At 42.2% G+C, this 16,704-nt stretch overlaps 1 protein-coding gene across 1 annotated transcript in view; it reads left to right on the top strand.

Annotated features, from left to right (window-relative positions):
- The first annotated feature begins 2,799 nt into the window (after positions 1–2,799).
- LOC122555749 (serotransferrin-B-like) overlaps positions 2,800–16,704 on the top strand; it is a 50,294-nt gene continuing 36,389 nt past the window's right edge. Inside the window, exons 1-5 of the mRNA XM_043701832.1 lie at positions 2,800–2,921; positions 4,455–4,612; positions 9,073–9,175; positions 10,923–11,105; positions 14,461–14,605. Of these exons, the coding sequence (XP_043557767.1) occupies positions 2,882–2,921; positions 4,455–4,612; positions 9,073–9,175; positions 10,923–11,105; positions 14,461–14,605 (629 nt within the window). The 5' untranslated portion in view covers positions 2,800–2,881. The remainder of the gene's footprint in view (positions 2,922–4,454; positions 4,613–9,072; positions 9,176–10,922; positions 11,106–14,460; positions 14,606–16,704) is intronic.

The raw sequence follows: 16,704 nt of genomic DNA, 5'->3' as shown, positions 1-16,704 counted from the left end.
TAATATCTGCAAACTTACTAACCATGCCTTCTATATTCTCATCTAAATCACTTATGTAAATGGTATAATTGTTTTTTTTCCTCTTTGCCTCTTCTCCTCTCACTCCTCTCTGCCTCTTCTCCTCCACTCCGCTCTGTCTCCTTTCCCCTCAGTCACTACTACCTCAGGAGGTGGAAGGCCAGTTTAAAAAATTCTATCGAGCCTTAATTGAAGCCGGTAATAGCCAAAACAAACAAACAGGAGTGTGTCCAGGAACCCTGACCTTCAACACATTTAGCCCTCGGTGATGCTGCAAGTAACATATCACAAATTGGGTGTGCATTGTTGGAATTACAGATGGTAAAGTAAAAACCATTTTATAGTGAAACCATATTAATCAAAACTCTGTTGTTTGAAGCTTTGCCTATTTGAGGGCTACCTGTGTTTCAGTCATCTCAACAGTATGACTGGATGCAGGGGTAACTGTTCTCCAAACTGAGGATCCAGAGTAAGGAGTTAATGCCTTAGACTGAGGTACGGAAGTACTCCTTTGCTCAGAAGGTGGTGAATTATCTACCATAAAAGGCTGTGAACGTCAAATCACTGAATGTACTTAAGGAAGAAATAGATTTCTAGAAGAGAAAGGTGTCTAGCATTTAAGACATAGGAACAGGAGAAGGACATTCAGCCCCTTGAGTCTGCTCTGCCATTTAATAGACAATCCGCAGACCAAGGGGTATTGGGAGACTGTGGACGTATAGCATTAAGATAGAGAATTCACCACGATCATATTGAAAAGCAGAGTGGATTCGATGGACCAAGTGGCTCTCTCCAGCTCCCATCTCATATGTTTCCATGTTTATGTTGCAGTATAACTTGTAGCATACCTTTAATGTGAAGATTTGTACCTCCGTCACCATGCAGCTTTGGATCTGAGGGATGCAGCCAAGACAGCAACAATGTGCACTCCTGGACCAAGCTTAAAGTAAGTGCGATGTCCATTCATAAAAACAAGTTCTGCCAACTCAAGTCCTTTTGATCACTAATTTCCCTCAGATCAGCCTTTGATATCTTTTCCAGTGGTCATAGAGTCATGTGGTCATAGAGTCATAGAGATGTACAGCACGGAAACAGACCCTTCGGTCCAACCCATCCATGCCGACCAGATATTCCAACCCAATCTAGTCCCATCTGCCAGCACCCGGCCCATTTCCCGGTTGGAGGATTTGAGCTATAGGGAGAGGCTGAACAGGCTGGGGCTGTTTTCCCTGGAGCGTCAGAGGCTGAGGGGTGACCTTATAGAGGTTTACAAAATCATGAGGGGCATGGATAGGATAAATAGACAAAGCCTTTTTCCTGGAGTGGGGGAGTCCAGAACTAGAGTGCATAGGTTTAGGGTGAGATGAGAAAGATATAAAAGAGACCTAAGGGGCAACTTTTTCATGCCGAGGATGATACATGTATGGTGTGAGCTGCCAGAGGAACTGGTGGAGGCTGGTACAATTGCAACATTTAAGAGTCATTTGGATGGGTATATCTATAGGGTGGTGGATGTACTTTCACAACAACATATTTGTATGAGTAAGCATTTGGCTTTTTGTTGCTTTTAAAATATGTTCTCATCCAATGACATGTATAAAATGACATATAATTTTACAGACGCAGCATTCTTTTGTCATAGCTGAGCGCTGTTTGTGTGTATGAAGCTTTCTTGTTCCATAGTGTTGATACTAACTCTGCTGTTTTGTTTGCCCTTTGTGTTGGCTTGTTCAAACCTAACAGCACAGCTGGTGGAATTACATCTAATTAATACAATTTGGAGTTGAAAGTCAAATTCAGTCATAGTGGCTACCAGTAATTTTCAGAAAGATCAATTTGGTTCACTGTTTGCCCTTTAAGGAAAGAAATCAGTTGTCCTTACCTGATCTGGCCTACATGTGACTCTAGACCCACAGTAATGTGATTAACATTGTCCTTTGAGGCTGTCTAGTGAGTTACTGAGTAGGTGACAAAGATATTGTTGAGGATTTTGGCCAAGTTAAAGACAATGGTAGCTAGATATAACACGTGGAAGAAGAAAGGGTCAAATCTGGAACCTCAGTTTGGAAAGTCAATGTTGCAAATAATTAGCTTCACCCTGAAATAGTGGGCAGATTAGTTGAAAATAGGAATTTTATTGCCTGGGCTTTGAAGTTTTCAATACAATTGTTGCTGTCATCTTTTACCTCCAGAAAGACAAAGCCTTAAAACTTGCAAATGGCACATACCAGTCTGACTTGTTTTGTGTACTTCAAAAATGAACCAGTACATTCATTTCCAGATATGATTTTACTTCAAAACTGTTTCTTTTCATTCCATCGTGAGTAAATGCATGCTACCATGCCAAAGACACTCTCCCATAATTCCAAGACAGGTACAAATCAAAGAAGGAAACTAGGACCAAAAATATAGACTTGGAAAGGAGACAAGAAAGTTAAAAAAAATTGCAGTGTGGAAATAGTGGAAAAAAACACAAGCACAAAAGGGAGGGTGAAGTAAAAATGGAATTTCACTAAATGCTTAAATAATCCACCTTTATTTATCAACTAACCTGACCACTTCAGGAAATGATGGGAAATCCCCATCACGCCCCTCGGGACTACAACTGTTCCTTCTCTGCATTCTTTGTGGTCGAAACAAAGATTTATTTGAACGTGTCTCAGGTAGACCGAGTTTCACTAAGTGCACTTGTGAAATATGACCCAGGCAGGTTAAGGGTCACTTTTGTGGCTCATTCTGCCAGCTTTCTAATCTCTAGACTTTATAAAGGAGAGAGAGTGCACCTAAGTCTCATCACAACCTACTGCATAGCTGGTTGGTGACAGAAGTTGTTCTCGATTCCTTCAATCCACAGATTGGCACGATGATTTTATGCTACGCTGTTATACTCTTGGGAATTATTTGTGAGTATTAATGCTATTTGTTTTGCTAGCATTCATCTGAACCTAGTGCTCAAATATGTTATTCACCGCCACATGCAATTATTTATCTTAAACTCTTTAATTCTCAAAGCCTAGCACATCAATTGAACTTCCTCTGAATTGCAAAGTGACTACAATTCAAGATAATTCAGTGTTTGATAATGCTTTGGGATTTTTTGAAGTTATGTAAAGAATTTTAGCAATGTACATTTCTTGGCTATGTTTTAACAGACAGCCCATGTTCTTTCATTGCCGATTCTCTCTACCAAGTTTTTGCTGATGTGTGTTATTACAATTATTTTATTTTCTATATTTATTGCAGCTCTCTTGTGCGTTGCTGTCTCGTCTTCATTTCTTCCTTCCTTGCTTCCTTCCTTCCTTCCTTTCTTTTTCTCTCTTATATATTACAACCATTGCTTTCTCTTACATAATTACTGTCTTTCACTTCCTTTAGAGTTATTCCTATTACCCACTATCTCACTATCTTTCTCTATTTCCTGTATAAACATGATATTTTCCACGTCTTTCCTGTATAACTGCTGTTCTCTCTCTCCAGGGTCAATTCGTTCTTGTCACTCTCTGCTTAAGCTTGATACACTCACTTTCCACTGTATACTTCTATTTTCTCTGTTTTAGGAACGTATGAACATAGGAATTAGGAGCAGGAATATTTAATGCAGCCCTTCAACTCTGCTCCACCATTTAACATGATCAAAGCTGATCTTATCCTAGTCTCACCTCCACTCTCTTGCCTGCTCCCCATAGCCCTTTGTCCCACTATTCCTCAGAAACATATCTATTTCTTTCTTTAATATGTGGATTGATTCCGCACTCTGGGGCAGTCAGTTCATAAGATTCACAACCCTCTGAGAGCAGTACTTTCTCCTTTTCTCAGTTTTGAAACCACCTTCTATCACTCTATATCTATGACCTCCACCTTTCTCTACTCTCACTACCTCTTATTCTTCCTGTATTATGACTGTTCTCTCTCTATTCTCCTTCATGTCCATTGGCATGATTGCTCAAAACCAAAATTACCTGATCATTGCCAAATTGCAGACTGCGAGTCTTTGCTGCGATTGGATTGGTTACCGTATTTCCTACATGTTACATTGTAACGCATGCTGGGTTGTTCTGAGCTTCTGAAATGGCAAGTAACTGTTAAACTTCCTTTGTTTTAATTTTCTCTTTTTTCTCTTTTCCACCTGCATAATAGCTGTGTATAATATCTCTCTATTGTATAATCAATACCTTTAAATCACTTATATAAATGTTCTGTCAATTTCAAATATGATTACTTTGTTTTAAGCATTTTTCTTTCTCTCCTGTTAAATGCTACTTCCAGTATTCACATTTATAATCAATGTCCTGTAATAATAAGCATGGTGCTCTTTGTCCCCCATCCCCATTATGCTCTGAGCTATATACAATGGCTAGACTCTTGATCTTTCTCTCTTTCCTTTTATTTCCTGTTCTACTTCAATGTTGTAATTGTTATTAAATTTTCTTTTCCAGCCCTTTCATTTGCCGGTATGTCAAATATCACATGGTGTACAATCTCCGAAGCAGAATTATCAAAATGCAACGATTTGGGAAAGGCAATGTCGCACGAACCCTTTATCTTCCAATGTATAAAGAAAGACAGTGATGAAGCATGTCTGACTGCTATCAAGGTAGGGATTTACTCTATTTAGATGTAGTCTAATAATTTTGTTACAACGTTACCAAGCCTACAGAAGCAGATGTATGCGAATCCGTGGCAGTAGCTCCAATATTATAATTCACCAATACCCACAGGATAACTGTACACATGCTTGCAGATTCTCTGTTTAACTGAATGAGGTTCTGGTACTGGAGAAACTTGCTCAGTGAGAATGGCCTAGTGTGTACTTGACATTCTTCATCAGGTGTGGTGTTGGAATAGCACTGCAGGTCAGGCAGCATTCAAGGAGCAGGAGAGTTGATGTTTCCGGCATAAGCCCTTCATCAGGAATGTAGAGGGGGCATGGCCAAGGGGGCTGAGGTAAATGGGAGTGGGTAGCTAATGGGGGGAGGGATAATGCAGGGTTTAATAGATAAGTGGAGGGAAGGTAGCTAAGAAGGTGATAGGTGGATGAGGTTGGAGGGTCCCAAGGTGGAAGATGAGGTGTACTTCTTCCAGGCATTGGTTGGCTTTGCTTTGGTGGTGGAGGAGGCCCAGGACTTGCGTGTCCTTAGCGGAGTGAGAGGGGGATTTGAAGTGCTCGGCCCCAGGGCAGTGGGGTGGTTTGGTGTCCCGGAGATGTTCTTTGAAATGTTCCACAAGTTGGTGTCCTGTCTCCCAAGTGTACAGGAGACCAAATCAAGAGCAGCAGGCACAGTAGATGATGTGTGTGGAGGCACAGGAAAATCTCTGTTGGATGTGGAAGGATCCTTTGGGGCCTTGGACACATGCGAGGGGGGAGGTGTGGGCACAGGCTTTTCACCTCTTGCAGGGCCAAGGGAAGTTGCCAGGAGTGGAGGGTGTGTTGGTGGGGGGCATGGACCGAATGAGGGAGTCGCGGAGGGAATGTTCTCTGCGGATTGCTGAAAGGGGTAGGGAGTGAAATATATCTTTGGTAGTGGGGTCTGACTGTAGAAATGGTGGAGGATGATGCGTTGTATCTGGAAATTGCTGGGGTGGAAGGTGAGGACCAGGGGTGATCTGTCGTTGTTGCGATTGGAGGGGTGGGATTCAAGGGGGGAGGTTGGGGAAGAGGAGGAGATGCATTGGAGAGCATTGTTGACCAACTAGGAGGGGAAATTGCTGTTCCTGATGTAGGAGGCCACCTGGGATGTCCTGGAGTGGAATTGCTCCTCCGGGGCACAGATGTGACAGAGGCGGAGGAATTGGGAATAAGGTTTTTACAGGAAGCAGGGTGGGAGGAGGTGTAATCCAGGTAGCTGTGGGAGTTGGTGGGTTTGAAGTAGATGCCCATGTTGAGTCGGTCTCCAGAAGTGGAGATGGAGAGGTGCAGGGAGGGGAGGGAGGTGTCCTAGATGGTCCAGATGAAGTTGAGGTCAGGTTGGAAGGTGTTTGTGAAGTTGATGAACTGTTCAACCTCCTCATGGGAGCACAAGGTGGTGCTGTTACAGTCATCGATGTAGCGGAGAAAAAGGTGGGGAATGGTGCCGGTGTACCTGCAGAAGATGGACTGTTCCACATACCCGATGAAGAGGCAGGCATAGCTGGGGCCCATGCGGGTGCCCATGGCTACCCCCCTTGAACTGTCCATCTTCCTTCCCACCCATCCGCTCCACCCTATGCTCCGGCCTATTATCATCACTCCCAACATCACCTACCAATCGCATTCCCAGCTACCTGCCCCCTAGCTCCACCCCCACTCCCCTATTTACCTCTCAGCCCCCTTGGCTCCCCCACCCCACATTCCTGATGAGGGGCTTATGCCTGAAACATCGACTCTCCTGCTCCTCGAATGCTGCCTGACCTGCTGTGTTTTTCCAGCACCACACGTTTTGACTCTGATCTCCAGCATTTGCAGTCCCCACTGTCTCCTATTCTTCATCAGGTGTCATTTTTGGCATCCTTCGAGATCATGGCTCACTGACTTTCGTCATTGCAGCCAATACCTCGGTACTATCCCAACCTGTTTTGAGCTGCTGGTGTATTTCATATTTTATCTCTTACTTGCCGTGCTCACGTGACCAGAAATTGCAAATCTGAATGAGGCAGCAGCTCTTAAAATGCTGTAATGTGTTCGAAGTGCTGGTCGGGATGGGAGGATTGTGGAGGTGCGGAGGTGATGTCAGAAACATGGATTGATATCCTTGAAAGCAGAGTGGTGGATAGTCACCACTGACTCATATTCTGAGGTGTTCATAATTAGATACCACATAGGTTATGATATAACAGTGTCTATAATGCTGATCTTGGGTGGTGCTTTCCTCTCACCATCAGCCTGCTAAACATGGTGTGCTTGGTTCTGTTGATGCCTCTTTCCCACAGCAATTGGATGCTGTCTCTACATCCACATTCATTCATTTTATGGCACCTTTTCACAATTTATTATGCCCATCTCAAAGCTTACATTGTTGAATCACTGAATCCAAATTTGGCCTCAGTCATTGATGTGGTAATTGTGCGTTCAGTTCACTCACTTTGTTAGCAATGTAGGGATGAGCTTTTATTTATTGACTCTGCATTTCTTCTAACTGAGTAATGGGAGTGGATAGTTGCTGTCTGTCATTGTCCACCTTTCTTCTGCTTCTTTTTCATATCTGTTCTGCTATTCAATATGACCTTGGCTAACCTTGCTCCCCATATTGCTTGGTTTCCCAAGAGGTTAACAGTCTGTCTATTTTAGCTTCAAGCTGCCAGAGGAAGTGGTGGAGGCTGGTACAATTGCAACATTTAAAAGACATTTGGATCGGTATATGTATAGGAAGGGTTTGGAGGGATATGGCCCGGGTGCTGGCAGGTGGGACTAGATTGGGTTGGAATATCTGGTTGGCATGGACGGGTTGGACCGAAAGGTCTGTTTCCATGCTGTACATCTCTACAACTCTATGACTAAATGATAGCACATTCCTAACCTCCTGAGTAGAGAATTACCTTTTGAGAAATTTAATTTCTCCTTATCTCTATCCTAAAAGATCGATTGCTGATCTGAAGCTGTGTCCAATTGTTCTAGACTCAGATAATTCGGAATGGAGATCAGAAAAACAACTTTGCACTCGGGGCACTATAGAAATTCTCAGGGAAGGGTCAGTCGATCTGAAATGTTAACACTGATTTCTCTCCACAGATACAGCCAGACCTGCTGAGCTTTTTTTTTTGTTTCAATTTCTGTTTTTGTTTGTGATAGAAATTCTCTTCTCTCAAATCCACAGATGCTCAGTCAATTGCAACATTCAAGACAGGCATAGATTTTTGTTTTGGTAATGATATTCATAGAATCGTAGAATCCCTAAAGTGTGGAAACAGGCCATTTGTCCCAACAAGTCCACACTGACCCTCCGAAGAGTATCTCACCCAGACCCATTCTCCTATCCGATTACTCTATATTTCCCCTGACTAATGCACCTAACCTTCACATCCCTGAACACTATATGCAATTTAGCACTGCTAATTCATCTAACTTGCGCATCTTTGGCTGTGGGAGGAAAACAGACTACCCGGAGGAAACCCGCACAGACACAGGGAGAATGCGCAAACTCCACATAGACAGTCACCTGAGGCTGGAATTGAACCCAGGTCCCTGGTCCTATGAGGCAGCAGTGCTAACTACTGATCCACCAGGGAAAAGCCAATAGTTGCTTCCTGAAGCTGAGAGACTGATCAGTCATGATCTAACACAATGGTTCTTGAAGAGTGGTCTGCAAGCCAATGATAATTCACAAGGGTCTTCTAAATACAAGCTCCTGATGTATGATGCCATCATCAAGCGAACCGGAAATTCCTAAAATCACACAACTAGACTAGCTGCCATATCAGTGAGACAAGTCCCAACCACTTGATGAAGGAGCAGTGCTCTGAAAGCTAGTGCTTCCAAATTAATCTGTTGGACTATAACCTGGTGATGTGTGATTTTTAACTTTGTACACCCCAGTCCAACACCGGCATCTCCGAATCAAGTCTTTGTAAGTGTGAGTAACATGAAGGCAGTTTTCTGAGCAAGGTATCTGTTATAACAAGCAACTGTGGATTTTCAATACTCAATGGGGCTGAAAACAAGGAAGGGGAATCTGATGAACCCAGATTGCAGCATGAGACTGAACCTCCATTGCTTGGAATCAGACATTGCCTCCTTGGTATCTCAACAAAGGAGCTTCTATCTTGCCATTACTTCTGATGAGAGTCAAACTAAAGTGGATGGAGTAACGCTGCTTAGTAGTCCATTGGACCAGCCTTCCCTCCCTTTGCCCCCTTCCACAAGTGATCAACACATGCCCATTCGAGAACCACTGAACTTCAGTGGCCCTGGATGACTAATTCTGCTCCTGATACTTTTCTACATTTCTAGCTCATGCAGGATTTCTGGAGAGGCGGGAATACAATTGATGGGAACAAAGGAAGTGATGTACTCAATCACTGCATTGAGTGGAAAGAAGGCACTTTTTTTATATTAACGCTGTGCACATTTCTCATTCTCAGAATAGAGAAGCAGATGCTATAACTGTGGATGGTGGAGATATCTACAAGGGAGGCCTAGTGCCCGAACCACGCCTGAAACCAATTGCAGCCGAGAATACCACTGGTAATCGCTTATGAAATGCTGACAGCAAATGATTGTGATGCCTGCATTTTATGTATAATACTAATTATAAAATGACTAACCCCCTGAATCTGCTGAGATACATCTGTTGAGGACTGAGATGAGGAGAAATATCTTCATTAAGAGATTATTAAGTCTATAGAACTCTCTGCCACAGAAAGTGGTTGAGGCCAAAACATTGAATGTTTTCAAGAAAGAATTGGGTACAATCTTTAGGGCTAAAGGGATCAAAAGGTATGGGGAAAAAGAGAGGACACAGGTACGGAGTTGAATGATCAGCCATGATCATAGTGAAGCAGACTTGAAGGGCCAAATGGCCTACTCTTGCCTATAATTTCTACATTCATGTCTTCCAATGGCACCCACAGTTCTTCTACTACCCAGATCTGTCTTCTATTGCCAAAGTAGAACCCAACACACCATCACTGTCTGATCACACGAGGCACTGTGAATTGTGAGACCAATGTTTTGTCTGTGATTAAGAAAGGTTAGACTTGGCGGCATCTGATGTGACCATCAATCAGGCGTGACAGTTGCAACTCACAGATATGTAAAATCGCCAAATGGGAATGCTGATTTCAGCAATCTCGAATTGTGAACTCCTGCTCTTACCGCCTGCTTCCCTTTTTATTGAGAATTATTGCTGCGTCTTTTATCTTAGTTGGATCTCTGTAAAACCCTAACTGTTGCTGTGTATCATTTCCTTGTCCCAAGAATGGCAATTGGTGCATTGCTCCAACATAGACCTTCTCAATTTGAAGCCAGCTGAGGGATTTCTGCATGTGGTCATTTTTAGGGTTATAATAATGCATTGTAAAGAAGAGTATTTCAATTAGACTTTGAGACTGTGTTCTAACCATTGAGGAGTAGATAATGGGTAACTGAGTCCCATTTCTTATATAAAATGAAGATGTCTGTGCCAATCTTTATAATAAAGGCAGCTAGCCTGGTAATAAAAGAGTTGCAGATACATAAATATTTTCTAACTTGACCACAACCTGGATATATGATGCATGTGAACATAGAAAAATGACAAGCCAAGGCCAGTTTTTCCATCATACTTCACCCACACTCATGGTGGTTGGAGTATTATAATGCAAAAAATCCCATCTTTCAGCCACTATGTAATCCCTTGGGAGGAAGAAAGATCCCACAGCTAACGAAGGAAAACAAAATCTGGGCAATTTCTGTCTGTAATTCCAGCTAAGCAGCAATCGTAATAGACTTTGACAGATTGACAGATTTTGTTCGATGTGGAGGTGTTGGCGTTGTACTGAGGTGGACATAGTTAAAAGTCACACGACACCAGGTTATAGTCCAACAGGTGTATTTGAAAATACAAGTTTTTGTACAGCAATCTAGGTTTGTTCAATATATCGTTTCAGTTGCATGACACTATGATCTTTTGCTATAAGTTCTGTGTCTTATGATCCTGCTCCACAGCTACCTGATGAAGGAGCACCGTTCCGAAAGTTTGTACCTCCACATAACCCTGTTGGACTGTAACTTGGTATGGTGTGATTTTTAACTTCATTTTTTCTCAATCCTCTGTTCATCATTTTTTAAGGCACCAAGCGATATTATCACTTCAAATTTATTTCCGGAGCTATCTTCAAAGTTTTTGAGTGCCTTATTCTCTCAGCTCTACTATACATTTATAATAAAAATCAATGCAGTACAGGCATGGGCAGTGATTCCAATATGATTGACAGTGCATTGTATATTACAGAGGGCTCCTGTTATTATGCTGTAGCAGTAGTAAAGCAAAGGAGTGACTTTGGCTTCCATGGTCTACTGGGCAAAAGATCCTGCCACACTGGCATTGGTAAATCTGCTGGCTGGGTCATCCCGATAGGAACCATTCTTAGATACAACTTGACATCTTGGAACAGAACGTCTCCAATTGAGGAAGGTAAAATGTTGTCTTTCATTGTTAAAATCTTTGCAAATTTAATAACGTTTGAGTTATTTTGTCTGATTTCATTTGTGGAGAATTGAGCTTAGTTGTTGGGAGACAGATTTCACATAACTTTGATCCACGTTAATGTGTTACCTCCTGGTAAAAGGTATGGTGAGTTATGATGAATGAAATAGAATCTCAAAATGAGATAGAAAAAAATAATTGGGAGTAATGGTACATCTGTCAATATGTAGCTCACATGGGGGAATAATTATAAAGTTAATCTAGTTCTGTGACATGGAAATAGTTCAACATTTTCAAAAATTCTTTCTATACTGGGTCTGTCATTAGATTCTCCCTCAGTGAAGATTACTGGTCTAACATAAATATTTCAATCCAGAAAAAAAACTTTCTTTTGTTATTTCTCCATCTCTTTTATTCTCTCTATCCCTTTGATTTTGCTTTCTTTCCTTTGTTTCTCATTTATTTACTTCCTTTTCCTTTCTCTTTACCTTTCTTATTCCTTCTATTTTGCCTCCCTCACCTTCCATCCCTTTTGTCTCATACTTTTCTATACCCATCTTCCATTTCTGCCACTAGATTAGATTATCTACAGTGTAGAAACAGGCCATTCAGTCCAACAAGTTCACACCGACCCTCTGAAGAGTAACCCACCCAGACCCATTTCCCTCTGATTAACGCACCAAACACTGTGGACAATTTAGCAAGGCCAATTCACCTGACCGGCACATCTTTGGATCATGGGAGGAAACCCACGCAGTCACAGGGAGAATGTGCAAACTCCACACAGACAGTTGCTCAAAGCTAGAATCGAACCTGGGTCCCTGGCACTGTGAGGCAGCAGTGCTAACCACTGAGCCACTGTGCCACCCCATTCTTTCTGCTTCTCGCTCCAATCTTATTCTTTTCTTTTTGTCTTCTATATCCTTTCTTTGTTTTACTTTTAATCTCACTCTCCTGTCCATCAGCTTTTGTTCTTTCTTTAATCATCCTTTCTTTCCCCTTCTTTCCTGCTCTCTTTCTTTCCTCTGTATTTCATGGGAATCATTGGCAAGTCCAACATTTATTGCCCTTGAGAGGGTGATGCTGAGCTGCCTTCTTAAGCTGATGTAGTTCATGTGGTATGCATGTGCCATTTTGACCTAGTAACACCAAAGGAATCAAGTCAGGATGGGGAGTGACTTGGAGAGGAATCTCCAGCTGATGATGCCCCCATGTGTCTAGTTCCCTTCTCCATTTCATAGAATCCCTACAATGCGGAAGCAGGCTATATCAACCCTCCAAAGATTATCCCACCCAGACCCACGCCATTCTACCCAATCCCTGTAACTTTGCATTTCCCCTGCCTAATCCACCCAGCCTGCACATCTCTGGAGACTATGGGCAATTTAGCGTGGCCAACCCACCTAACCCGCACATCTTAAGACTGTGGGAGGAACCCAGGCTGAAACCCACACAGACACGGGGTGAATGTGCAAATTCCATACAGACAGCTACCCAAGGGCAGAATTGAACCCAGGCCCATGGCAGGAAAGAGTGCTAACCACTGATCCACTATGTCATTTAGATGGCACAATTTGTGGTTTGTGAGGTGCTGTTGAAAAAGCCTTGGTGAAGTGCAGCCATGTACCTTAGAGATGTTTGTCTCCCTCTGTCCATGCTTTTTTAAAAATCTTTTTCTGTGTTTCTTTGTCTCTTCCTCTTCCTACTTCTCTCTAATCTCAGCTTTAACTGGTTGATACAAACTAACTTTTTTTTTTGTCATTCAATCATTACTTGTTTTTGTCTCTCTCCAGATCTTTGCTTTGCTTTCTTCTACCTTGCCTCTATTTTTTCCTGTCTTTTGTTCCATTTTATTCCCTCCTTTTCTTTCCTGCTTCTCTATTTCTAATAGAGTCATAGAGTCAAAGATATGTATAGCAGGGAAACAGACCTTTTGGGCCAACTCATCCATGCTGACCAGATATCCCAAATTAAATTAGCTCCATTTGCCAGCATGTGGCCCATATCCCTTTAAACCTTCCCTATTTATGTACCCATCCAGACGCCTTTTAAATGCTGTAATTGTACTAGCCCCCACCACCTCCTCTGGCAGCTCATTCCATACATCCACCACTCTCTGCATGAAAATAGGTGCTCCTTAGGTACCTTTTAAATGTTTTCTCTCTCACCTTAAACCTATGCCGTCTAATTTTGGACTCCACTACCCTGAGAAAAAGACTTTGGCTATTTACTCTATCCATGCTCCTCATGATTTTATAAACCTCTATAAGGTCACGACTCAGTCTCTGACGGTCCAGGGAGAATAGACCCAGCCTATTCAGCTTCTCCCTGTAGCTCATACCCTCTAACCCTGGCAACATCATTGCAAATATTTTCTGTACTTCTTCAAGTTTTACAATGTCTTTCCTATAGCAAGGAGACCAGAATTGAACACACTTATCCTAAAGTGGCCTAACCAATGTTCTGTACAGCCATCCAACTCCTATACTCAATACACTGACCAATAAAGGAAAGCATACCAAACACCTCCTTCATTTATCTGTCTACCTGTGACTCTACTTGCAGGGAATTATGAACCTGCACTCCAAGGTCTCTTTGTAAGTCACCACTCCCCAAGACCTTACCATTAAGTGTATAAGTCCTGCCTTGATTTACCTTACCAAAATGCAGCACCTCACATTTATCTAAATGAAACTTCATTTGCCACTCCTTGGCCCGTTGGCCCATCTGATCAAGATCATGCTGTACTCTGACATTAGCTTCTTTGCTTTTGAGCTGATTTTTTTCTTTGAAGAGATGGCTGAATGGCAGCAAAAGGATGAGTGAACAAGCTGTGATGGGACCAGATGAGGTTGTGGAACATGGGATAGGAAGTAAACTGGATCTTCAGGCTAACAGTGGGAGGGATTATACCACAGCTGTCACTGGAGCAATGGACATTTGGAACAATAAACTGGGGTTTACACACCAGAAAGCAAAAGTGAGGACTGCAGATGCTGGAAACCAGAGTTTAGATTAGAGTGGTGCTGGAAAAGGACAACAGGTCAGGCAGCATCAGAGGAGCAGGAAAATCGATGTTTTGGGCAAAAACCCTTCATCAGGAATCCTGATGAAGGGCTTTTGCCCGAAAAGTCAATTTTCCTGCTCCTTGGATGCTTCCTGACCTGCTGTGCTTTTCCAGCACCACTCTGATCTAAACTCTTTACACACCAGAAACCTATCTTAATTAAGACCTTTTGGTTTACTATAATGAAGTATTTGTCTTTCAATTCCTGTGTAAGTGTTTGCTCAGCCATGCATGGCAATCTTTTCACTTATATGTTTGTTCACATTTTGCTTCCAGTTGTACGAAAGTTCTTCTCCTCCAGCTGTGTCCCAGGTGCCAGTCCAGATTTCCCTGAGCTGTGTGCACTGTGCAACGGAACAGGGGAGAACCATTGCAAGAGATCACATGTTGAACCCTACTACGATTACTCTGGAGCATTTCAGTAGGTATTCCTCATATCGGAAGACAGGGTTTATCGGAACTGACTCCAGAGTAGCAAATTTGATTTCTCTGATTATTAAGTGCACTTAGTCAAATTAAATTCAAATTTGTTCCTCTTTAATTGTTTGGTATTGAAGACCTCTGAGCAATGAATATCATGGAATCACAATATCATGATCACGAGAGGACTGAAATAAAAACAAAGAATACTCAAATACTCCTCAGGTCAGGCAGCATCTGTGGAGCAGGAAGTGTATGAACATGCAAACTAAAGTCAGGAATAGCCTTCCCTTCATTCAATATAGTAATGTGTGCTCTGGTTGTGAACTGAAGTCCACTTACTTGCCGACACCCAACATTCTTTAACTCCCTCATTTGTCAAGAATCTGTATATATCTGCCTGAGAAATATTCAATGAGCCTGCCTCCAACATTCCTTTATGAAGAGTCTTCAGTCTCAAATGGGAGATCCCTTTTTAAACTGTCTCCCATTCTCTCGAGGTAAAGGAACCATAATTTGAGCACCCACCCTGTCAAGACCACTCAGATCACATATCTTTCAGTAAAATCGCCTTTCACTCTTCTGAACTCCTTTCAACTAATCTCTCCAGACATTCTCCATAAGTTAACCCCCTCATCCCGGGAATTGATAATGTGAACCTTCTCTGCACTGCAGCAAAGCAATTATGTTCTTTCTTTAAAAGGGCAAACTGTACATAATACTCCAGATGTGGTCTCACAACATGGTACACAATGACAGCAAGACATTCCTTCCAATTAAATTCTTTTATCCCTGCAACAAGTGACAACATTCTATTTAAATTCTTAATCACCTGCTTGCCAACATGTTAACTTTTCATGATTCATGTTCCAGGACACCCAGATCCCTCTGTACCTCAGTTCTGTAATCTCTTTCCATTTAAATAATCCAGTTATACAGCACAGAATCAGACTCTTCGGTCCAACCAGTCTATGGTGAAAATAATCCCAAGATAAACCAGTCCCACCTTTCTGCTCCTGGCCCATATCCCTCCAAACCTTTCCCATTCATGTACTTATCCAAATGTCTTTAAACCGTTCTAATTGTGGCTGCTTTCTTATTCTTCGTGCCAAGTTCATTTTTTACCCATGTTATGCACCATTTGCTAAATTTTTGCTCATTCACTTTACTAATCTACATCCCTTTGTAACCTCTTTCAGTTTTCTTCATAACTTACTTCATTACCTACTTTTGTGTCATCAACATATCTATCCGCCATCCATTCAGTCCCTCTTCCCACTCACTGATGTAAATTGTAAATAGTTGAGGCCTTGGGATTGAGCTCTGTGGCATTCTACTTGTTATATCTTGCTAGTCATAAATGATCCATTTATGCCAAGATTCTGTATCCTATAAACGCAATATAACAGATCTGTTACAACCTAATATGTTATGCTGTACACCAGAGCTCTTATTTTGTTTAGTCATGTTCAATGTGGCATCTTGTCAAGACCTTTTGGAAATCTAAGTCCACTACAACAACAGATTTCTCTTTATCTATATTGCTTGTAGCTTGACCAAGTCAAGTTTCTTTTTCTTTTTCATTGGTTTCTGCACTATCTGCTTCAGGCCCAGTCTGACAGGTATGACCTGACAGCCTGATCATTAGTGCTGCTACTAAGCTTTATAAACAGCTCTTTATAAAGCTGTTTATCGGTACCTGGGACTACGATGTTGTGGCCATCACGGAAACGTGGATAGAAGAGGGACAGGAATGGTTGTTGGGAGGTTCCTGGTTACAGATGTTTCAGTAAGATTAGGGAGGGTGGTAAAAAAGGAGGGGAGGTGGCGTTGCTAATTAGGAATGGTATAACGGCTGCAGAAAGGCAGTTCGAGGGGGATCTGCCTTTGGAGGTAGTATGGGCTGAAGTCAGAAATAGGAAAGGTGCAGTCACCTTGTTGGGTGTTTACTATAGGCCCCCCAATAGCAGCAGAGATGTGGAGAAACATTGAGAAACAGATTTTGGAAAGGTGCAGAAGCCACAAGGTAGTAGTCATGGGCGATTTCAACTTCACAAATATTGATTGGAAGCTCTTTAGATCAACTAGATTGGATGGGGC

Source organism: Chiloscyllium plagiosum, chromosome 13 (genome assembly GCF_004010195.1).
Source record: "Chiloscyllium plagiosum isolate BGI_BamShark_2017 chromosome 13, ASM401019v2, whole genome shotgun sequence".
Classification (NCBI taxonomy): domain Eukaryota; kingdom Metazoa; phylum Chordata; class Chondrichthyes; order Orectolobiformes; family Hemiscylliidae; genus Chiloscyllium; species Chiloscyllium plagiosum.
This window is presented reverse-complemented; position numbering and strand designations above follow the sequence as displayed.